The 19,507-nt window shown below is 35.0% G+C and overlaps 1 protein-coding gene across 4 annotated transcripts in view; it reads left to right on the top strand.

Moving 5' to 3' along the window:
• The window catches only part of LOC113550916 (epidermal growth factor receptor), a 76,704-nt gene that overhangs the window by 41,982 nt on the left and 15,215 nt on the right, over positions 1 to 19,507 (top strand). For 2 of the 4 annotated variants that reach the window (XM_026952874.1, XM_026952872.1), the window contains exons 1-2: positions 874 to 1,191; positions 18,389 to 18,865. The exons of 1 other annotated variant lie outside the window; for it this stretch is intronic. In XM_026952874.1, the coding sequence (XP_026808675.1) occupies positions 18,727 to 18,865 (139 nt within the window). In that variant the 5' untranslated portion in view covers positions 874 to 1,191; positions 18,389 to 18,726. Of the gene's footprint in view, positions 1 to 873; positions 1,192 to 18,388; positions 18,866 to 19,507 lie in introns of those variants that run through there. One more of the 4 variants, XM_026952873.1, reaches the window with a different exon arrangement.

Raw genomic sequence — 19,507 nt, 5'->3', positions numbered from 1 at the left:
TAGAGAGATTTTTTTTTTGACGTTCACGTTTAAATGTCGTGTACACGTTTTTTTTTCACGGGTTAAATTTTCATTGGTCGTGATCGCCGTATGTGTCAATCTGGTACGAGTTTTGACTCTTTGATGTCGCCGATAATATAATATATAATATACATAGGTACAAAACAACGGTGACGATACGGTGTGGCTATATAAACCAGAAAAATAAAAACAATAATAACACGGCCAAAAGATTATGATAGTATATACTTATACTATATACACACACGAAGAACCGATATCGTTTGCCTACGGTAAATACGCATAACACCTTATCGCCAGCCGGTTATTTTTTTTTATTATTATTTATACAAACACCCATCGTATAAGAGTATATATTATTGACATTTGGACGTCGTCGTAGTCGTCAAGTAGGTATATGTACACATCACGTCATGCTACATGGGCATACGCACTCACATATGCGATGATACACAAACTGCAATGATGTATAATGATGGTTATACATCACACTCGTAGAACGTAAAAGATTGGTTAAGGGCACGCGCCCCTACCCTCGTCCGTTCCGAAACCACAGGTCCAACAAACAACGGCGGCGGCAAACGCGCAAATGCGCGCGAAACGCGTTGTAGAGTTCGAAAACACTCGACCCGGTTGTTGTTCGCCCGTTATACACCCACCAACGCCATTCGATGCATACATACATACGCACAGACACACACACGCGCGTGCACGCCACTTACCTGACACATACCTGGTGGTAATGTTTGTAAGTGTATACATGTTATATGGTCGGACGACGACGCGGTCTCTCACTCCTACTCACCAACGCGTGCCCGGACCAATCCGCCGCCGCACAGCCTCCGCGCCTCCTTTCAAGACCGCGCTCTTCAGTCCGTGTCCGCGACCCGACCCGTCGGTGCGTCGTCGTTCGTCCTGCTGTGCAACCGAATAATCCCCGTCCCCGTCGTCGCAACACTCGCAACGACTGGCGAATAATTCGCAATAAAAATAAAATACGATCGAATAATAATATTGTTTTAATTTATTAATTTTTTACTAACCACCTAATCCATTCGACACGCCGCTCGTGCACGGCATTCGATTTTTGTGCGCGTGATTTTTCGTCTGTACGCGAAAAGGATATCGTCGACATCGTTGCCCAAGGGCTGCGTTTAATTAAATATATAGGTAAGTACCAGACATTTATATTTTTTTATACAAAACGGACAGGAGACGCGACCAACTTTTATACTTGCCAGGGTTACCCGAAAGTGCGTATACGCACAATTTTTCATTCGACCATCCCGACCAGAGCTTATTATACAACTGCAGTTTTCATCGTTGTAGACTAGTTGATATCATAATAACGTATGTCTGCCACATATTATGTATACACGATATATACAACTATGGCGAGCGATTAAATTCGTGTTTACAGAACGTCGCGATTTTGATACGGTGCGCTGAACAAATAAACGCAGGTACACCACGGCGTGTAACCACTTCAAACGTACTGCTATATGATGTTCGCGATCGTACAATAATAGTATGATAGTAATGCGATACTTTTTCGAGTGTTATTGCCGCGATTAACATTTAAAACTGCGTGATCACAAAATATATAAACAAAAAAAACACACACAACTCTATAATAATAATAATAATTATAGGTCGACGACGTTTTTGCTTCGATTACGCACTTACGCGTATAATACAAATAATATATAACCTACAATATAGCCACATAATAATATTGTCTTGTTGTTTTTTTTTATTAATAACTTAATTTTTATAAACAACTACACTCACAATCTTGTAGATCTTGACACAATCTGTATATAACGCATGCTGTGTGTGTGTTATGGTACGTGTATGCTCGACGGATGGTCACATAACACAATATTTTTATGTATACACAGATTTTGCAGTTATGTTTATGAACTGGTGTTATATGTTCAATTTTTGTTCGAATGTCGTCATAACGTATCAAATACAGCTATATAATCTATCCTTTCCGGATTCTTTTAAATATATGCATATGCGTGCATTTATAATATAGCTAAGTGTAAACTCATTTTTGTATTGTAATTATTTCACAATGTCGATACACGCGCACACTGCACACACACGCACATGTCGTTTCTTCTAGAAGTTGGGTAGGCGTTTTGTGGAGGTAGCACACACACACACACACACACACACACACACACACACACACACACACACACACACACACACACACACACACACATACATACATACATACATATACATATACATATACTATATATACACCATTACGATTTATACACACGCACTATTTGGTTCGACCTAATATTAAGTTATTATTCACATATAATACACATGACCAAGAACTGCATTATATCTGCACTCGAGATGTGTCGTTTTCATCATCTTCGTGTCTCCAAATTCGGAGAGTTCCTGACTCTCAGAGTTAACGTTATCGTATCGCTATCGTCAAGGAAAGTTAATAGTGTGGGCGTTTAAAAAAAACATGTTCACAGCATGATTTTATCTCGAATAGTATAATATTGTGTACATCAACGTCTTAGCTATGCCATCGTTAAAGTCTCCAGGTCACTCGAATGACATTTCTACTTGCCGGTTCCCTATTAACTCATTCGTTCATTCGTGAATCGTGTTACTATCAATAAATAAGAAATAAAAATATAACCAAATATATTATTCATACTTCAAACTACACATTACGACGTAGAAATACACTAGCTGATAATAAAACAAAATAATAGATCATATATACCTGTATAAAATATAAAATAATAACAATAAAATACTTGTTAGTCAGACTGATCTATTATTGTCATCTAAATTTCCATTTTAACTGTGCAGATTAATGCTATATTATTGCTAAGACGTTCATAATATATATAAAACGATCATATATATATATATATAACGTATCGTATTGTATGTGTTCTGCATATAAATAGGCTCATTATTATAACGTTCGAGCGCCATGTTCAAGCTGCATGTTACATTGTGTAAAATTAAATCCTAGAACCACAATATTTTGAAAAAGAATTGTCGTTAATGTTTATATGTATAGGAATATATGATACTTATTCCAACGGCCGGAAGAACTTGCGGTAAACACCGCCCAAGCTTTGAGATGCATATACCTGTGTATTTTTTAATTATATGTATATATAATTTTTTTTTTTTTTGAAGGGAACGGTGGCCTATACTTTTAAACTATACAAACACAATGCCAGTCGTTACTATTATTGTTATAAATAACAATAACACATGACAAGTGTGTGCGCGCGCGCGCCCGTGTGTGTGAGTGTGTGCATGTGCAAGTGCGGGGGTAGGAACTAGGAGCCATGATATACCAGTTCCATTGTCCTATGCTGCAAGGCTCGGCTTTTTCTCTCCTTCTCTGTTTCTCCTCCGGTGCAACCAGCCCCTTCTTGGTGTACATTGTTGACCTATACAATGGTCTTCTCGATCTTGGATTTCTATACACACGCTCTCATATATAGTATAATGTATGTTCATGTATATGTTTATATACATGATATAATATATTTATATTATATATTATTATTATTTATATATTACATTATAAATAAAAATACATAAGCATGCTATACATATCTTATGCGTGTATCAGTTCGGGAGCCGAGTACAGCACGGAGACGGTACACGGTTCAACCATAAACCATGATATGGACAGTAGATAGTGAAGCTTATTGAGATTAGAATGTAATGGCGTCGTGCGCTCATAAATATGAATAATCCAACGAAATAATATTATATGTGCTCGGTTCACATGAAAATGGTTTTTAAACAAAATTCCAACATTTTTGCACTATACCCACCCGTATTTATAAATATAATATACCTTCGTGCGTGCGTTTAAATGTAATATTATATATACATATATAATATTGTATATTATATATCATTATAATACATCAAGAGACCCTTTTCATTTTCTCGCGAGTACCTATATGTATACGCGTCTCTTCATATTAATAATCGAACCTCGGCGGTATTCACAATAGAGATTATGTGTGTAGTAGGTACATATATATGAAGAAGAGGGGCCCGAGGAGCTATTATATCGACTGGCGCCAAAATACCCACACCGCTGTCATATGCGAGGGTCACAGATACATCTTTTACACCTGTTGTGTGGTGCGGTTCTAGAGAGGAAAAAAATCCAGTCCTGAAATTAAATTACTATCTGCTATTATTTGGTAACCGCCCACGAACACTTCGTGATCACACGGCCCAGATACAACGTACTTTATTATTAGCCAGCGTTAAACTAAACATTAATATAATTTTATATGGTCGCTGAGATAAAAATGTGTTTATGTATAACATTATAATATATATATATATAGGTAATAGGTACATATATAGTTACATACAATATATTTCCTATAATGTTACATTTGATCTAGTTCGTGTCTGCACGCGTGAGGCATTTTAAATAACGGTAGGTACTCATAAATGAATACAAACATATTTGAGTTATTTCGGCAATAAAATTTAAAAAAAATCATATAGGTATACACAAAAAGTATACTACATTTGTTTAGAAAAACAAGTTGAAAGTAATATCAATAAATAATCAAACGACCTATTGTTTAAATTTTATCGATCGTACCTATCTAAAAATATATTTATACTCGATAATTATTTGCGTTTTAAAATACAAGTAAAACTTTAGTAAACTCTATTATGAAACTGGCAAAAAAACAATCATTTGTTACAATTTATTCTTAAACAGCAGTTGTTTATAGGTTTTAGGATGGAGAACAGTGATTAAACTGATTACATTATGAAAAAAAATCGGTGTAGGCTGATAGAGAAACTATACCCACCTATAAAAATACAAACACAAACTAGGTCAGGGGAAGGAAGTATTAGACTGAAGCGTCCATGTATAATATAAAAGTTCAACATTTAAATACTGATTTATTTATATAGTTAAAATTGACACAAATAAAATTAATTTTCATCTATAAAATTAATTACAACAATTTTAAGTTTTATTTATAATACATGTATATACTTGTAGTTGATATTTTATTGTCAACTTAATTCATACCTATGCATTTTATATTTTGTTGTTTTTCGAAAAATGTCCATAATTTGGAAGACATGAGTCAAACAAAAAATAAATGACAGCTGTATTGTTCACAACGGTCCTCGAGCTGTATGTATGTAATATATATGTATGGTATACATATTATACAAGTTCACGCTGCTCACCGGTCACGACTACATTCTTTCTGCATCAGAGAAACTTTTTATTTTTACGGAAAAATACAACACACGATCAACATTTTTTTAAAGATACGAGTACACGATTTGTTATAACCACTATATGTACCAATAACGTAATCATAAATCATCTAAAAATGAGAAGAGAAATAATATTATCATACTAAAATTATACGTAAATCCATTAACTATGTATATTATTATCTCATCAGGATCTTGATAGTTCGTAATATTTTCATTTTTGTCTGAAAATATTTTTTATTAAAAAGTTTATACTATCATATATCTACATTGGCTACATTTGTGTATTATTTAGAAATATACACGTTTACTATACTTTTTCCCTACATATTTTAAATGACAGATTTTTTTTTGAAAAAGTAAGTTATATGTATTATCATTTCACACAGTTATTTTGATAGACAAATGTACAACTATTTTATGGTTTTAGGTTAAAACTGAAATGGGTTTTTGAGATTTTAATGAATTATTAAACAATATAAACAAATTCTCATTACTTGTACAGTCAACCGTCGGTATAGGCAATAAAATGCGATAGTATGCTTCTTACGCAAGTTATTCAACCGGTTTATGCGTGCCTGAGTCGTAAAAAAATATATTTTTTATATTTATATGTATATGTATATGTATATAGGTATGCATTTTTCAGTGATTTCATCTCAGTACTTATAATTTTTCCTCCCTCTGCTGTGCATTTATCTCTTCTAAAAATATTATTTCTTAATGTTCGTGTATATTACTTATGGTGTACCTACTACCTATACGATGTTAAGGGATATAAATGATATAATATTATAAACGATATTATAATATTTAAAATTTAAATACGATTTAGAAAGGTCTTTAGAAGTGTCAAAACGTCTTACGACTAGAATGTCGAAATTCCGGTTCCCATGCTCCCCCCTATACACTTCTCATGGATAACTTAAATTGGTCTTTGTTTACGGCGGGCTATAAGACAAAAAAAACTGACCTGCAAGAGGATTCGACACAAAGAACAAGTGCAAATATTCTGTAAGCGATTGTCTACATCAAATTCTCGAAGACAAATAACATTTTTCATAAATTTTTTTTACCCTTCCTTTCTGAAGTTTATGCCGACCGATTAAACGTTGCCTTTTTTATTTAATAGGCCAAAAAAAGTACAATGATAGTTTTAATTTTAAACGTCTCATTTTTTTAAAAAAAATTCAGAAGATAAACTTTTAGTTGTAACATTAAATGTGTTTGGTTTAATAGGAATATGAATTTTAAAAAAAATAACTAACACAAAATATCTGAGATGGTGATCGATTTAGCTAACTGAATTCTATATCTTTCAGAACCGATAATATAAACGGTTATAATACAGCGCAACAAATATCCTTATGTAGTTTTTGGGGTAGATAACTACTAGAGAATTTAAGCCGCAAAATTATTATGAAATGCCACATACAATGTCTTATTAATATACAGAATCCTATTTATATATATATAATTCTATGATATCAGAATAGATTAATAATTCTGAAATCTTCTAGAGAGTATAAAAAACAATTGTTTTTAATTTTCCCTATTTACATTACTTAATAGCGAAATTCAAACTTCAAGCCACCGCCTTCTTTTTTAAGAATGATGTTGTGCTGACTTCATATTTTAATATCGTGTATGTCCTATTCTGTAAACATTCTTAATATATAATAAAATAAAACCCCATTTTATTCAATTTATTTTTTACTCCTGACCCAAAAATCAAGTTGCTATTACAACCCATATGCATATGTATATAATGTATAATATACCAATATATAGGTACGTACGTCGTATAGTGGAAAGTTTTCAAACAACCATTATACGCGGTTGTATATTTTTTAATCCATTTTCGCTTTATATCTCGTTTTATATTTTATTCTCATTATTGTGGCAACATTTCTATTTTTATTACTTTATGCAACCTTCATAAAATGTTTATAAGCAGGACATTAATACAGAAATAAAACAATAAAATGTCAACAATAATGACTAATAATGATAATATTAATAATTTCAATTATACATCGTGGAATTCAATATTTTTTTACCATTTATTTGTCTAATCAAAAGCAATTGAATTAAATCTAAGAAGTCAATATTTTACCCTTAAATGATAAATTAATATTTATATATTAATTGAATTGGTCCTGTATTTTAACTAACAAGTTAGCTATTATTAATAAATGTATTTTAAAAATATATAGATTTTTACAGTGGTATTTACAAAAATTAAGTAAGAACATAAAATCATAATCTATGCACAAACAATTACATTTACTTATTCAAATATTAGACATCAATAATGTCTCAAGCGATGTGTGTGAAATACACCGTTCAAAAAGCGTTTTGCATTCGCGCGTTCGCAGAAAAGACAATTTTAGGAACGAACGCGGATTCCATAATGCATAATATATAACATAGAGAAAATGAAAAATATCGGTATTCATATTTTTTCCCCTTCGTGGAGCTGTCTCCCAGCGGGAGATCGTTACTTGTTGATTACCAGAATACACGAGCTGCAGGCATTATACAGAGGTAACCTATACCATGAACGCCAAACTGGCCGTAAACCGAATCGATAAATCACAAACACGTACACCTGTCGAAATCTTCGTTTGCCATTGGTGGTCGCGAGCCGCCAGTGTGTTTCTCAATCACTCTCCCTATCCCTCTCCTTACAAACCATGAAAACCACAAATATGTATATATATATATATATATAATAATAATAATCTAATAAACGATATTGAATATTTTACATTACTATTATTATTTTTACTATTAATTTACGGTGAGATGCGAAGAAGACGCTATAAATATACCATACTTTAATATACTGATATTACTTACGTTTTTCCACCTATATATCTTGGCTCTCCTCACCTATTATACTTGTCAATTATATAATATACACAGGTATAATAATAAGATTGCTTTTTTAATAATTATTTATTATAAAATCAATGATATTGCTTAGTAGTGGGCAAACAGGGGAGTAATATAGTAGTTATTAATTACGCATAACATATAACTCGTTGTTTTTCCCAAAAGAATTCCTGGAATAAGCGATAGTATTTCCATATTCTTTTATCAACTCCAAGCGTAATCACTTGTATCTATTCAAACCCCGTATTCGCTGTCCGCATAAAATAAATACGATAAATAAAAAAGAATTTACGTTTCCTAGTACCAACACTACCAATCAACTCGTGTTAGGTGAAAGTGTAGCTCGCGAGTGTGGCGGCTGCATGCAGGTTCACCCACAGAGATTTGCGAAATAATAATAAGAATAAAAACAACAACAACGAAGGTGGCTATATTATAGCGTTATGGCTACAGAGCCGCCCGGATGCAACGTTTCATTTCCACACCTCACGAGCCATGTACATGTCATATTTTACATTGCGATACATACATTATATATAACGAATTACGATCATACATAAGTTGCATATTATCGTATAGGTATACATGACATTATAAACATCGAGCTAACCAAAATCGTTCTATACGCGCGCTTACTGGGCCTATTACGTTTTTTACTCGCGTTTAATAAGTACTTTATAATTATACGTACAGCTGAATCCTTATTCGTACAACATACACGCGACCAATGGCATTCATTATACATTTATATAATAATAATATGTAATATTACCGTCGTCCTTTGTTCCGTACGCAACAATTCACGAGTACGATGTATAATATCGTGTACTATATAATATTATGTACGGCGCATACTGCTGTTTATAATCGACGACGATTCGAATATATATTATGCCGCCTTATAGCGGGCCGCGTTCGAGATCATTATTATATATAAAGACGCGTGAGAAATTAAAATGTTTTAGAGCCGTGGTTTTGACACGAGACGTGTATATGGCTATATTATTATTATTATTATTATTATTATTATTATTATTATTATTATCGTATATGACTGACGTGAAACAATCGGACACGCCGTTTGCACCGCGCCGCGTAATATTTCTACCACGCCGCGCTCGTCGTGTATAGTCATATAATATTAATTCGTCGGCGTTCTCCCTTTTAAAACAGGGTCGTCTCGTCAACAGCAATAGCTACACACACACATACATATAGTAATTCGGTCGGCACAAGTATACTTCACCACTATTCATATATATAAATTATACACTATATAATATGCCTTGCGCGATGACCTTTCGATCGCCGCCGCCGCCGTTTTAATAACCGTCCATAATATATCCCGCGCGGACGATTCACATCGAAAAGCAATCAATTATTATTTATTCGACGAATACCACCTATGGCTGGCCATCTACATGTACATTTTCACGATCGTCGGTACGTATACGCGTCACAAACACGCCTATCACGCGCGTGTACACCCAACATATATATATGTATGATGTGTAAAGGTATATATGAGATACGTCCGCATGTCGGACGTTGAATAATTATAACGATAATAGATACACGCATAGGCGCATTTTTTCGGAGGTTAGTACCGTCCAAGGTCTCCGAACCTTCCTCTCCGGCACCCGACCTGTTGGTCGCCGCAAACTGACGATTCTGGTTTAGGTGGAACTTGCCGGTGGGCGTATATTATCGTCGACTTCGTATAGGTATGATATGTGTGCGTGTGAGTGTATGTATTTATAATATGTAATACGCGTATATTTGCAGCGTGCGTACGTACGGCTTTGACCGCGGCTGCCGCATGTGCATTATGTGCAACGTTATTGCAAACGGACGCGGCAACGGTTGCCATGTATGCAGCGATCGCGAGGAGTTTAGACTTTAGAAGTCGCGTCGGCGACGCGGTCGACGAGCCGCGTAACAGACCGCATCGGCAAACCGATTTGTGTTGCAGGGGAGGAGTCACGCGTGCGGTCCGTGTAAAGACTAAAAACCGTTTCGGGGAAGGCCACACTAGTCCGGCCGTCTAATTACCGTCATCGCCACCGAAACGTTCTCAGTCGCGCGCGAATCAGATCGATATCGTCGGGCTTGGTATTATAATATATTTTTGTTTTCGTCGTCGTCCGAACGGCGGCGACGGCCCGCGGACAACTGTACGTAACAGACGCGTGCACGATAATAGTATAATAATATGTAAAAGTTTTTTTAATTGGTTTCTGGTTTGTATTTTTTCTCTTCTCCTCGACCAAGGTTATCGATGGTATCACCGGCACCGGATTCCGCCGACTGGAGCTGTAGTACCATTGCAGTACGACATATATGTGCGCCGCGCGAGGGTATAATATATAATAATATGTATATCGGCCCATCATCTGTATTTATACACCATTATAATACGATAATGTATTCGATATGTATTTGCCGATTGGTTTTTGTATAATATTATTATAATATACGCAAGAATTTCATTGTCGATTGTCGTTCGTTATTCCGCACGGGCGCAATATATAATAATACGTAATGAACATTATGGGGGAAAAAACGGGACGAGTGGCTGGCTATCCATTTTGTTATCCCCCTCCCCCCTGAAGTCCGATTAATTTCTTTCGCATAAATAGTATTTAGTTTCGTGACGTATCTACCGTATAACAACCATGTGTATATAACGTATCATATACCTAAATATTACATAAATATATAGTGGTTGTTTAATGTTGCAACGTGTACCGGGTGTACGTACGACGGTACATTATAATAATAATATTTTTGGGTACACAATGATATTGAAATCGAAGACGGTGAAAAAAGAAATACAACACCTCCTCTCAGTCGTACATCACGACGACTGCACGGCAAAGCGCGCCGAAAAACCAGAATATATATTTTGTCTCCCCGCTCATCGTCGACGGGCACTCGGCGGCGCGGCGACCGTCGAAAATTAGTGGGTACAGCGCGATTACTCGCGAGTTTCAAGTTTTTTTTTATTTTTTATTTTTGTATACATTTTTTTCCCTCCTCTGAATCCGCCGGCCTACGTTCTTGTATAACATTGCGCCTATGAACTCGAGCGCGTGGTACGACTGATGTTGCGCGTTTTTAAGCGTATATACAAGTGTGTGTGTAGCAGTGTATTTTCGGGGCATACACACCACTCATTATATAAATTATTATATATAATGTGTCGGTTCGGCCGCCGCCACTCGTGGACCGTGGTATGTATATATGTGTATACATACACGCATACGGTTCCTCCGCGCCGCGGTAAATACTGAAGTCGAGGTGTTCGACTTCGCTACCGCCGCCGCCGGTGTAAAAACGTTCTCATCGGAATGCGCCGGACCAGTTTCCCCGCTCTGCCGCTGCAACTGTAGGTACACTGCCGCGACGACGATCACGGTCGAGTTGTGTACACCGAAGAGTCATCCGGAGAAACAAACACAATGCTACATTACGCGCGCTCGCGCACACACACACTCCCGCAAATATACGGTATATTATTGGTACAATATGTATATATATATTTGTATATATCTATATGTGTGTGGCATGAAATACGGCGCGTATGCAAAATAACCCTGCGCGATATAATAGCGACGCATGTATATACGCAATAATAATATATATATTGTTATGTGCGTGCGAGTGCAACGGATGCACAGCATCGGCCGGTCTCCGCCGTCATGTGTCGTTTAATTGGCGACAGTGTGGGCGGGGCGCGTTTGCGCGAGATCGTCTAGATATATATACCTGTGTATTATAATATAACGTATATATAATATGTATGTATGTATGTAGAATACGTACCTATGTGTTTGGTACAGAGGGAGAGAGATAGAGAGAAAACGCGATCACGACAATCGTGGGCACTTCCATTGTCTTCGCGATACACGCTGCAACACGGGGTTTGTTTTCCCGCCCGTTTATATTATATATCACAGACCGGCCCATAAATCTTAACACCGCTTGTGCGCTTTACATACCCATATACAAGCATATTATAATAATACATATATATGTATTTATAAGACAAACGCATACTATTATTATTATGTGCAGCCATATTATAATAATAATGTATAGGTACGATATCTCCAGCCCGCTATTGTTATAAGTGGTGCGCCGCTCTCTCTCGCCAAGGACACCAGACGGCACACTGATAACGCGTATCACGAGCGCGCCCGTGACTTTATATAATATATATTACCAACAGGTATAATATACATCTTACCGCATATGTTACCCGACAACATCGTTGTCGTGCCTATATATTTGTGTGTGATTGTGTTCTGTAATGTACGTTTTGGTTTTTGTGCGGACATTAGATTTTGTGTTTATACACTACCTATATTATGTGCATTATAATATTATTTCTCAAATCCGTGTAAATCGTGTGCGCCATTAAAACTCATGTCGGACACGAATACCAGTTTATTGTTAGAAATCCATTAAAAACCCGACCGGCGACCGCTATATGTACCTACATAATATATTATATTATATACATATTACACATATACACACGATACGAAGATGAGTTCATTAAAATACAGAAACATCGCTGTCACCCGATACCCAGTCAGATACATGTATAATTCCGACCTCAGAAAAACTATATAAAATTACTATATGGCCATTGGTCATTGTACACCAACCACCAAAATATCAGATCGAAAACGTACTGCTCCTCTAACAAATGTACCGTCCAGTTTTTATACAACCTAAATAGTAAATATGGCATAACAGTGCTGTAGATATCTAAAAATGGTGTACAGTGTATTACTACAGAATATTATTACTCTATTCAACAATATACACTGCAGAAAATTGTGTTCCGTACATTAACACTGGTAAAAAATATATAAAAATGAACACACACGTTATTTTATTTTAAAACTGTTACCTACGTACCTACGTAGGTAGTGTTTATATTATTATTATATCTATACAACTCTATAGTATAACCGCCCACGACCATAAGACTAGAAAAAGAAACCAAATCGAAAACTAGATTTACATAAAATGTCGATTTCTCAATCGTGTGAAGGATTCTGAGTCTCTTCGTCGAGCATATAAACGTGTGCGCGCTGCAGTGACTAGATCCGAAAATGTTTACGTGATTGTAATAATGCCTACAGCTGACACGTATAGGTATTATCATTTAGGTTCAATAGGTATATAAATGTATAAGTCGTGGTTCAGCGATTGGTGTAATATTTTTCGAATATTATTAAATATATTAGGTACAGTCAGTAATACCTATTTGTATATAATATGTATATACATATACGCACGTTTATGAAAACCTGAAAAAAACGCGTGTGTCGAGTGTCGTGAGCTAGTAGTCGTGTCGAATATAAAGATAGATAGGAACTAGGCAGTGTGTCGGGCTAATGAGTGGTTCGAAGATGATGTGGACGGAGAAGAAGTTCTACGTGAAAGAGGTGTATAGGAGTAGAATATGTATTAACTATAAAGACAAAACCGGCGGCAGTTAACATCTATAATAATTTATAATAATATAATATATGGCCGTCTAACTAATTATTGGCGTACACTGGAAATCGAATATAATATACACAGGCTCGCGAAAACCATAAAAAAATCAGCCGGCGGCCGACACTATCCCCGAGGCGAAACCCATCTGCCACCGCTACACTTGAAAACGGTCGCCGTGCTTGGTACGCATGCGTTTCCAGGTACCCATCACATGTATTTAATTATATTTCACGTACCTATACCTATATTTCATTTCGTTCTCGGGTCGTACAAAACGATTAATAGTAAACGCCACAAAAAAAAAATCCGTTTGCAAAAAACCGCCCGTCTATACCCATACATATATAATTTATTGTATCTTAAGCGCCTGCGACGTATAATATATTTTAACTTATAAACGATTTACTCGCGCATACCCATAGTGCCACCGCCACTTTAAACGTCGTTTACCGCAGTCATTAAAACCGTTTTGTTCCCAAATGTTTTTTTCTCTCTGCTCTCGCGGAACACTCTGCCCCAAAGATAGTAATTACCGCGCGCCGACTATTGGACGTGTAAATATTGTTACTGACGCCGCCACTACAGCATCAGTCGCTGCTGGTGGTAGGCATAAAATTAACGCGTTCGAAACGCGAATAACCTAGAGCGGTGAACAGCTAGGTATCATTTTTATTATAATATAATTCCGCGTGACTCCCTCCCCTATAATTTAATACAGCCCAATAAGTATACACAGGCTGTGCACACACATATTTTTCGTTTACGTGTGAGGTATATAATATATAATAGGCTACCTATACGTTATATACGCGCGATGCAGATAATATATTATATCGATAAAAGGGTAAAAACATTTACGACCAGTTTTTGTAAAAATGAGAAACGTTCATGTTAAAGTACTTGGATATAGAATATAATAATAATAATAATAATAATATACTGTTTTCTCTGCGGCCAGCAATAAAAACCGACATCCCTATCCACTCACCTTCTAACCGAGATCAGCACTATATCGCCACCATAGCAGTGGAGGTTATCGGACGTGTTTTGTAGAAAAAAAGAATAAAAAAAATCCTACGACCGCTGTCAAATATTATAAGGTATTCAATTTTTGTAAAATCTCCTGTGTTTTTTCCAAGTCTATGACTGTACCTGTGGCAGGCTACATCTAAACTGCTAAAATCTCTCAAATTTCTTATACATAATACATAATATATACTAAACTAGTAATATATATATATATATATATATTATATCCGAAATTATATTAAATTTTTATATTTTATCTACTATGCATAAATTTGACGAAATATTATCGTTTGATTATACATTTTAAACGCGTCTGCATACTATTATATCAACGAACACACTTGTTGATTGCACGTGTTTTCTCTCCTAATAACGGCACACACGTATAATTGTCACATGACTAAAACTACGAGACTTCGCCTCTTATATCGTGTATTCGTGTGTACAACAGTTAAGAGAAACGATTTTTTTTTCATCTTTACTTTTGTATAGTAATATACAAATATTACGAAAAATAACCAATATTGTATACAATAAAATAACATTTAATAATATGTTATTCATAACACGAATGTAAAGGTCGTAATAGAGTGTTTGGTATTATTATCGATTAACATTTTAATAATAACTACTATATTATGTAGAGCTGTGTGGGTAGATATGTAATACACTTTTGGTAAATACATTTAATTGAGTTCCTACGCTAAATTTTCCATTCGAAACTGTGAACTTTGTTTCACTGCAGTGTAGACAATTTTTAACGTATAATATTTATCAAAAATTTTAGTGGACAATGGTTAAGACTTAAGAATAATCCAAGATAATGATTAAACATAATATAATACGTACCCATAAAATAATATACACATGTATTTAAATCCAATTATAACAATCGCCTTATCATTGTAGTCTAATCCAATAAAATTACACGATACACATTACATACATGTTTCTTAATATGATAATTATCCATGAATTATATTTATTTTGTTTTTCACTATTTGATGTATTGATAAATGTTATTTCTTGATTTTTTAAAGTAATACATAAAGAAATTTTACGATGACGGGTTATTGCGTGTTAAACAACACACGAGCATTCTCTGATGGTAATCAATTTAAATAATGTTTGTAATTTATTACAATCTTAGTCAAAGCCATTAAACACATATATAATACATTATGCTTTTAAGAGCTAACTTCTGTTAGCACTCGTGAGGTCATTTTAGACTATACATTTTTTATGATTATAAGAAAATTTGTTTTTTTATCAATTAAATAATGTAAAATAATACTAAATAACCAAAGTCTTACTGAACACTGAACACGTTTAATAAAAAGATAAATATATAATTATATAAAATAGAAGGAGGCTAGTGTTCTATTTTATAATATGTAATATAAAGTCTTCTGGAATAGTTTTAATCCGTCAATAGCATGTATAGCATGTTATTCCACTACTATATACGAACTCGTGACATTTCGTATACCACCAAGGACGGCAAGAATTTCAAGACTATAATACAGCTGATGTCATATCTAGCAATATTTCTGGCGCCATATATATTGTTCATTTTGATAAACATGGTCGCATTTGCAGTGATTATTACACATTTTAAATATATATTAGTTCGGCGGTTGGGTAGAGGGGTTAAGGGAGGAAGAGCCGAAGTATTTCGATATTTTTTAACAACAACTATTATAATAAACGTAATTTCGTTAATTAACTGCCGCGAAAAATATTCAAATCATTATTTAGGAATTCGTCAATTAAAAGGCATTATTGGTTTTGTTCATTGCGAACGTTAATTAGCAAGCACTTTTTAACGGCGCCGTTTTTAAATATATGCTTACGCAATCTCATGTATTTTTACGCACTTATAATAAATAATCGGAAAAACTGACGACTACACATTTGCGTACACAACACGACTGCTATAATGTGACTAATGTATAACATAATAACTGCAGTGATAACGAGCGCGCGTTAGTAAACGAATTTTTAATAATATTATGTAGTATAATATGATTCTACATGTGTGCAAACGAACGTTGTCAGCGCGCCATCGTTAAAGTTATATATTTTTGAAAAGAATTAAATTGAAAAATACTTCGGGGTACTTGTATCATTGACTATAATTTTTATTTTACAATGATTTAAATAAACCCACGAAAACGGTGACAATTGGGTGATGAGAGACTATATAATATAAGGTACGTAGGTATGGTTTAATACAATTTGTTATAAATTATTATAGCGTTTGATTAACACACAGTCACAAATATGATGTAGATTAGTCATAGGTTGTTTAATATTGCGTATAAAAAAATTGTAGAAAATATTGTAGGTATTCATTAGAGTTGTTAATCGCTGTGATAATATAGCTGAAAAATCAATCTAAACTTAAAGTGTTGCGATTTCGTGTACACAGTCAAATCCCCGAAAATAATCGTCATTACAATAGTACGCCACGCGTTCACCTTCATACCTAATAAGTAATAAGTTATAACTTTATAAGTAATAACAACAATGTATGTAAAATACACATGCAGAACTCGCGTGCGGGTTTAATATACACAGTAAAAGCATACTAATTTTATCTCTTTTGACAATTTTACAATCTCAATATAAAAGTGTATCATTATCGCTCGCGGCAAATGATGATATATTATATTCGTACAATCGATCGTCGCTGTACATACACATTATTGTTTTTCCTCCCCCGACCCCTCAAGGCACACACACGCATAGGTATATATGTATATACCTATATATATAATGTTATATAATACGTATACATGGAATGTAATTGGTTTTTGTGATTCTACGCTGCAGACCCGCCTCTCGGTCGAGCATGCATTTATATACGATAATAAAATTTATCGAATCGGTATAATATAATAATAATTCGTCACGTTGAAAAATTTAATTACGACCCTCCGAGGTGGATTCTCGCGCGGTGGTGGTGGCCAAAATACTACATATGTAGTATGTTATGTCTACTTATACCTACGAACCTACGTACGATATATACATACTACCTGCTGTGACCATATTGTTATTAATATAATATGTACATTTACGTATATTCGTTGTTACGTTATCGGACGGCGGCGTGGCGCAACAGGCACAGCGGGTTAACGTCAGCGCCCCCGGGGGACGAGCTCTGCGGAGAGACGCCCGTGGAATGTCTGGCGATTTTCTGTATTGTTTTCCTAGCCAAAACGATATCACAATATTATTTTTATTAGTAGTACCTATATGAAAAATGTATTTTGTATTATTCGGGGTTGAAACAGAAACAATAAACACTCATACACTTGGGTCTTTTGTTTTTTTAAATGTATACACAAAATATATTATAACAAAATAATATGCGAAATCGGCAAACGTCGCAGTCAGTGTTTATGATCTATAACATTATAATATACACTCTCTCGAACGGTCGGTGGTGAAAAAAAAAATAATAATAAATAACTCGCTTATGCGTGATATAATATTAAATATACGTTGGTCACGTCTCAAACAATGGCCTACATTTGTTCGCACTGAATACATTTTTTTCCTCGTCGCATCGTCGAGAAATTAAAATAACAAACTCTATACAGAATATGTGTGTGATGTTTTTTTTCTTTTACAGAACCGATAAGGCGCCCGTGGCTCAGTCCGAACCGGCATAGCAGCGCATTGCACGCGATATTAGCGCTCGCCGACTTCAGCTATACGTTTTTATCCAGTAGGCACAGATCCCGCGGGGACGTAGTGCGTCGTGGAAAAATAAAAATCCTGAATGCTCCGACGGTCGCGCTAACCCGTTCGTATAATATACATAATATAGGTATACATAGATACCGCCCGCGTCGCGTCAGAACGGTATAACACGCTCCTGTTACGAACCGTATTATCCAATCGACTATGTCGTGTGACGAGCGATGCGCCTGTGTAACCGCAGTCCGTGCGCTGTGATAACATGTTATCATGAATGCGGTTTTCCCGTCCGTTTTTCTCCGGCGACTATGGCGGTGCAGGCTGTTGCTAGTTGCCGTCCTGGTGTTCCACGCAGCCACGGCAACAGCGGCCGGCGTCGAGAAAACGTCCGAATTCGTCAAAGGAAAAAGTAAGTGTTGTTTTCCGATGCTCGCGATGATGCATGTGTATTACCTACACAATATTATGCTTATGCTATTTATAATATTTATATATTGCTTATTGCCCGCCTCCTCCCACCAACGCCCAAAGAGTTGCAAAGAGATATTTAAATAGCCTCTCCTACACTTGTAATTACTAATTATTGTTTGTAATATTGTAATGTAAACTGTACTTAAATATAACGATTAATAAAATATGTTCTTATTGTGCGTTTGTCATCTGTATTTCACATTCTTGTGAGCGAAAGACGGCAATTGATATAATATTGTTGCTAAAATCACACGATATATTATTATGTATACATAAAGAATTAAATTTGCTGTTGTATAATCAATAGATGTGCGAAAGCTATGAAAAAAATCGTCAGTGCGTAACGCATAATAAATTACGTACAATGTATATAATATATTATAATACATGTGTCGATATATTTTAGTGATGTGTTTTTATTTAATAACTGATTATGGTATAACTATAGTAACGTCTTATCTTATAACTTAATAACGTTTATAATAATACTAAATGTGTTTTTATTAATTGTCTTGTTAGTTAAGTTATAATGTTATATAATATGTTGATTTAATTACCTATGTACGCGCATATAAGATGA

This window comes from Rhopalosiphum maidis, chromosome 2 (assembly GCF_003676215.2).
Source record: "Rhopalosiphum maidis isolate BTI-1 chromosome 2, ASM367621v3, whole genome shotgun sequence".
Classification (NCBI taxonomy): domain Eukaryota; kingdom Metazoa; phylum Arthropoda; class Insecta; order Hemiptera; family Aphididae; genus Rhopalosiphum; species Rhopalosiphum maidis.
Note: the sequence above shows the minus strand (reverse complement) of the source record. Positions and strands in the feature narration are given on the sequence as shown.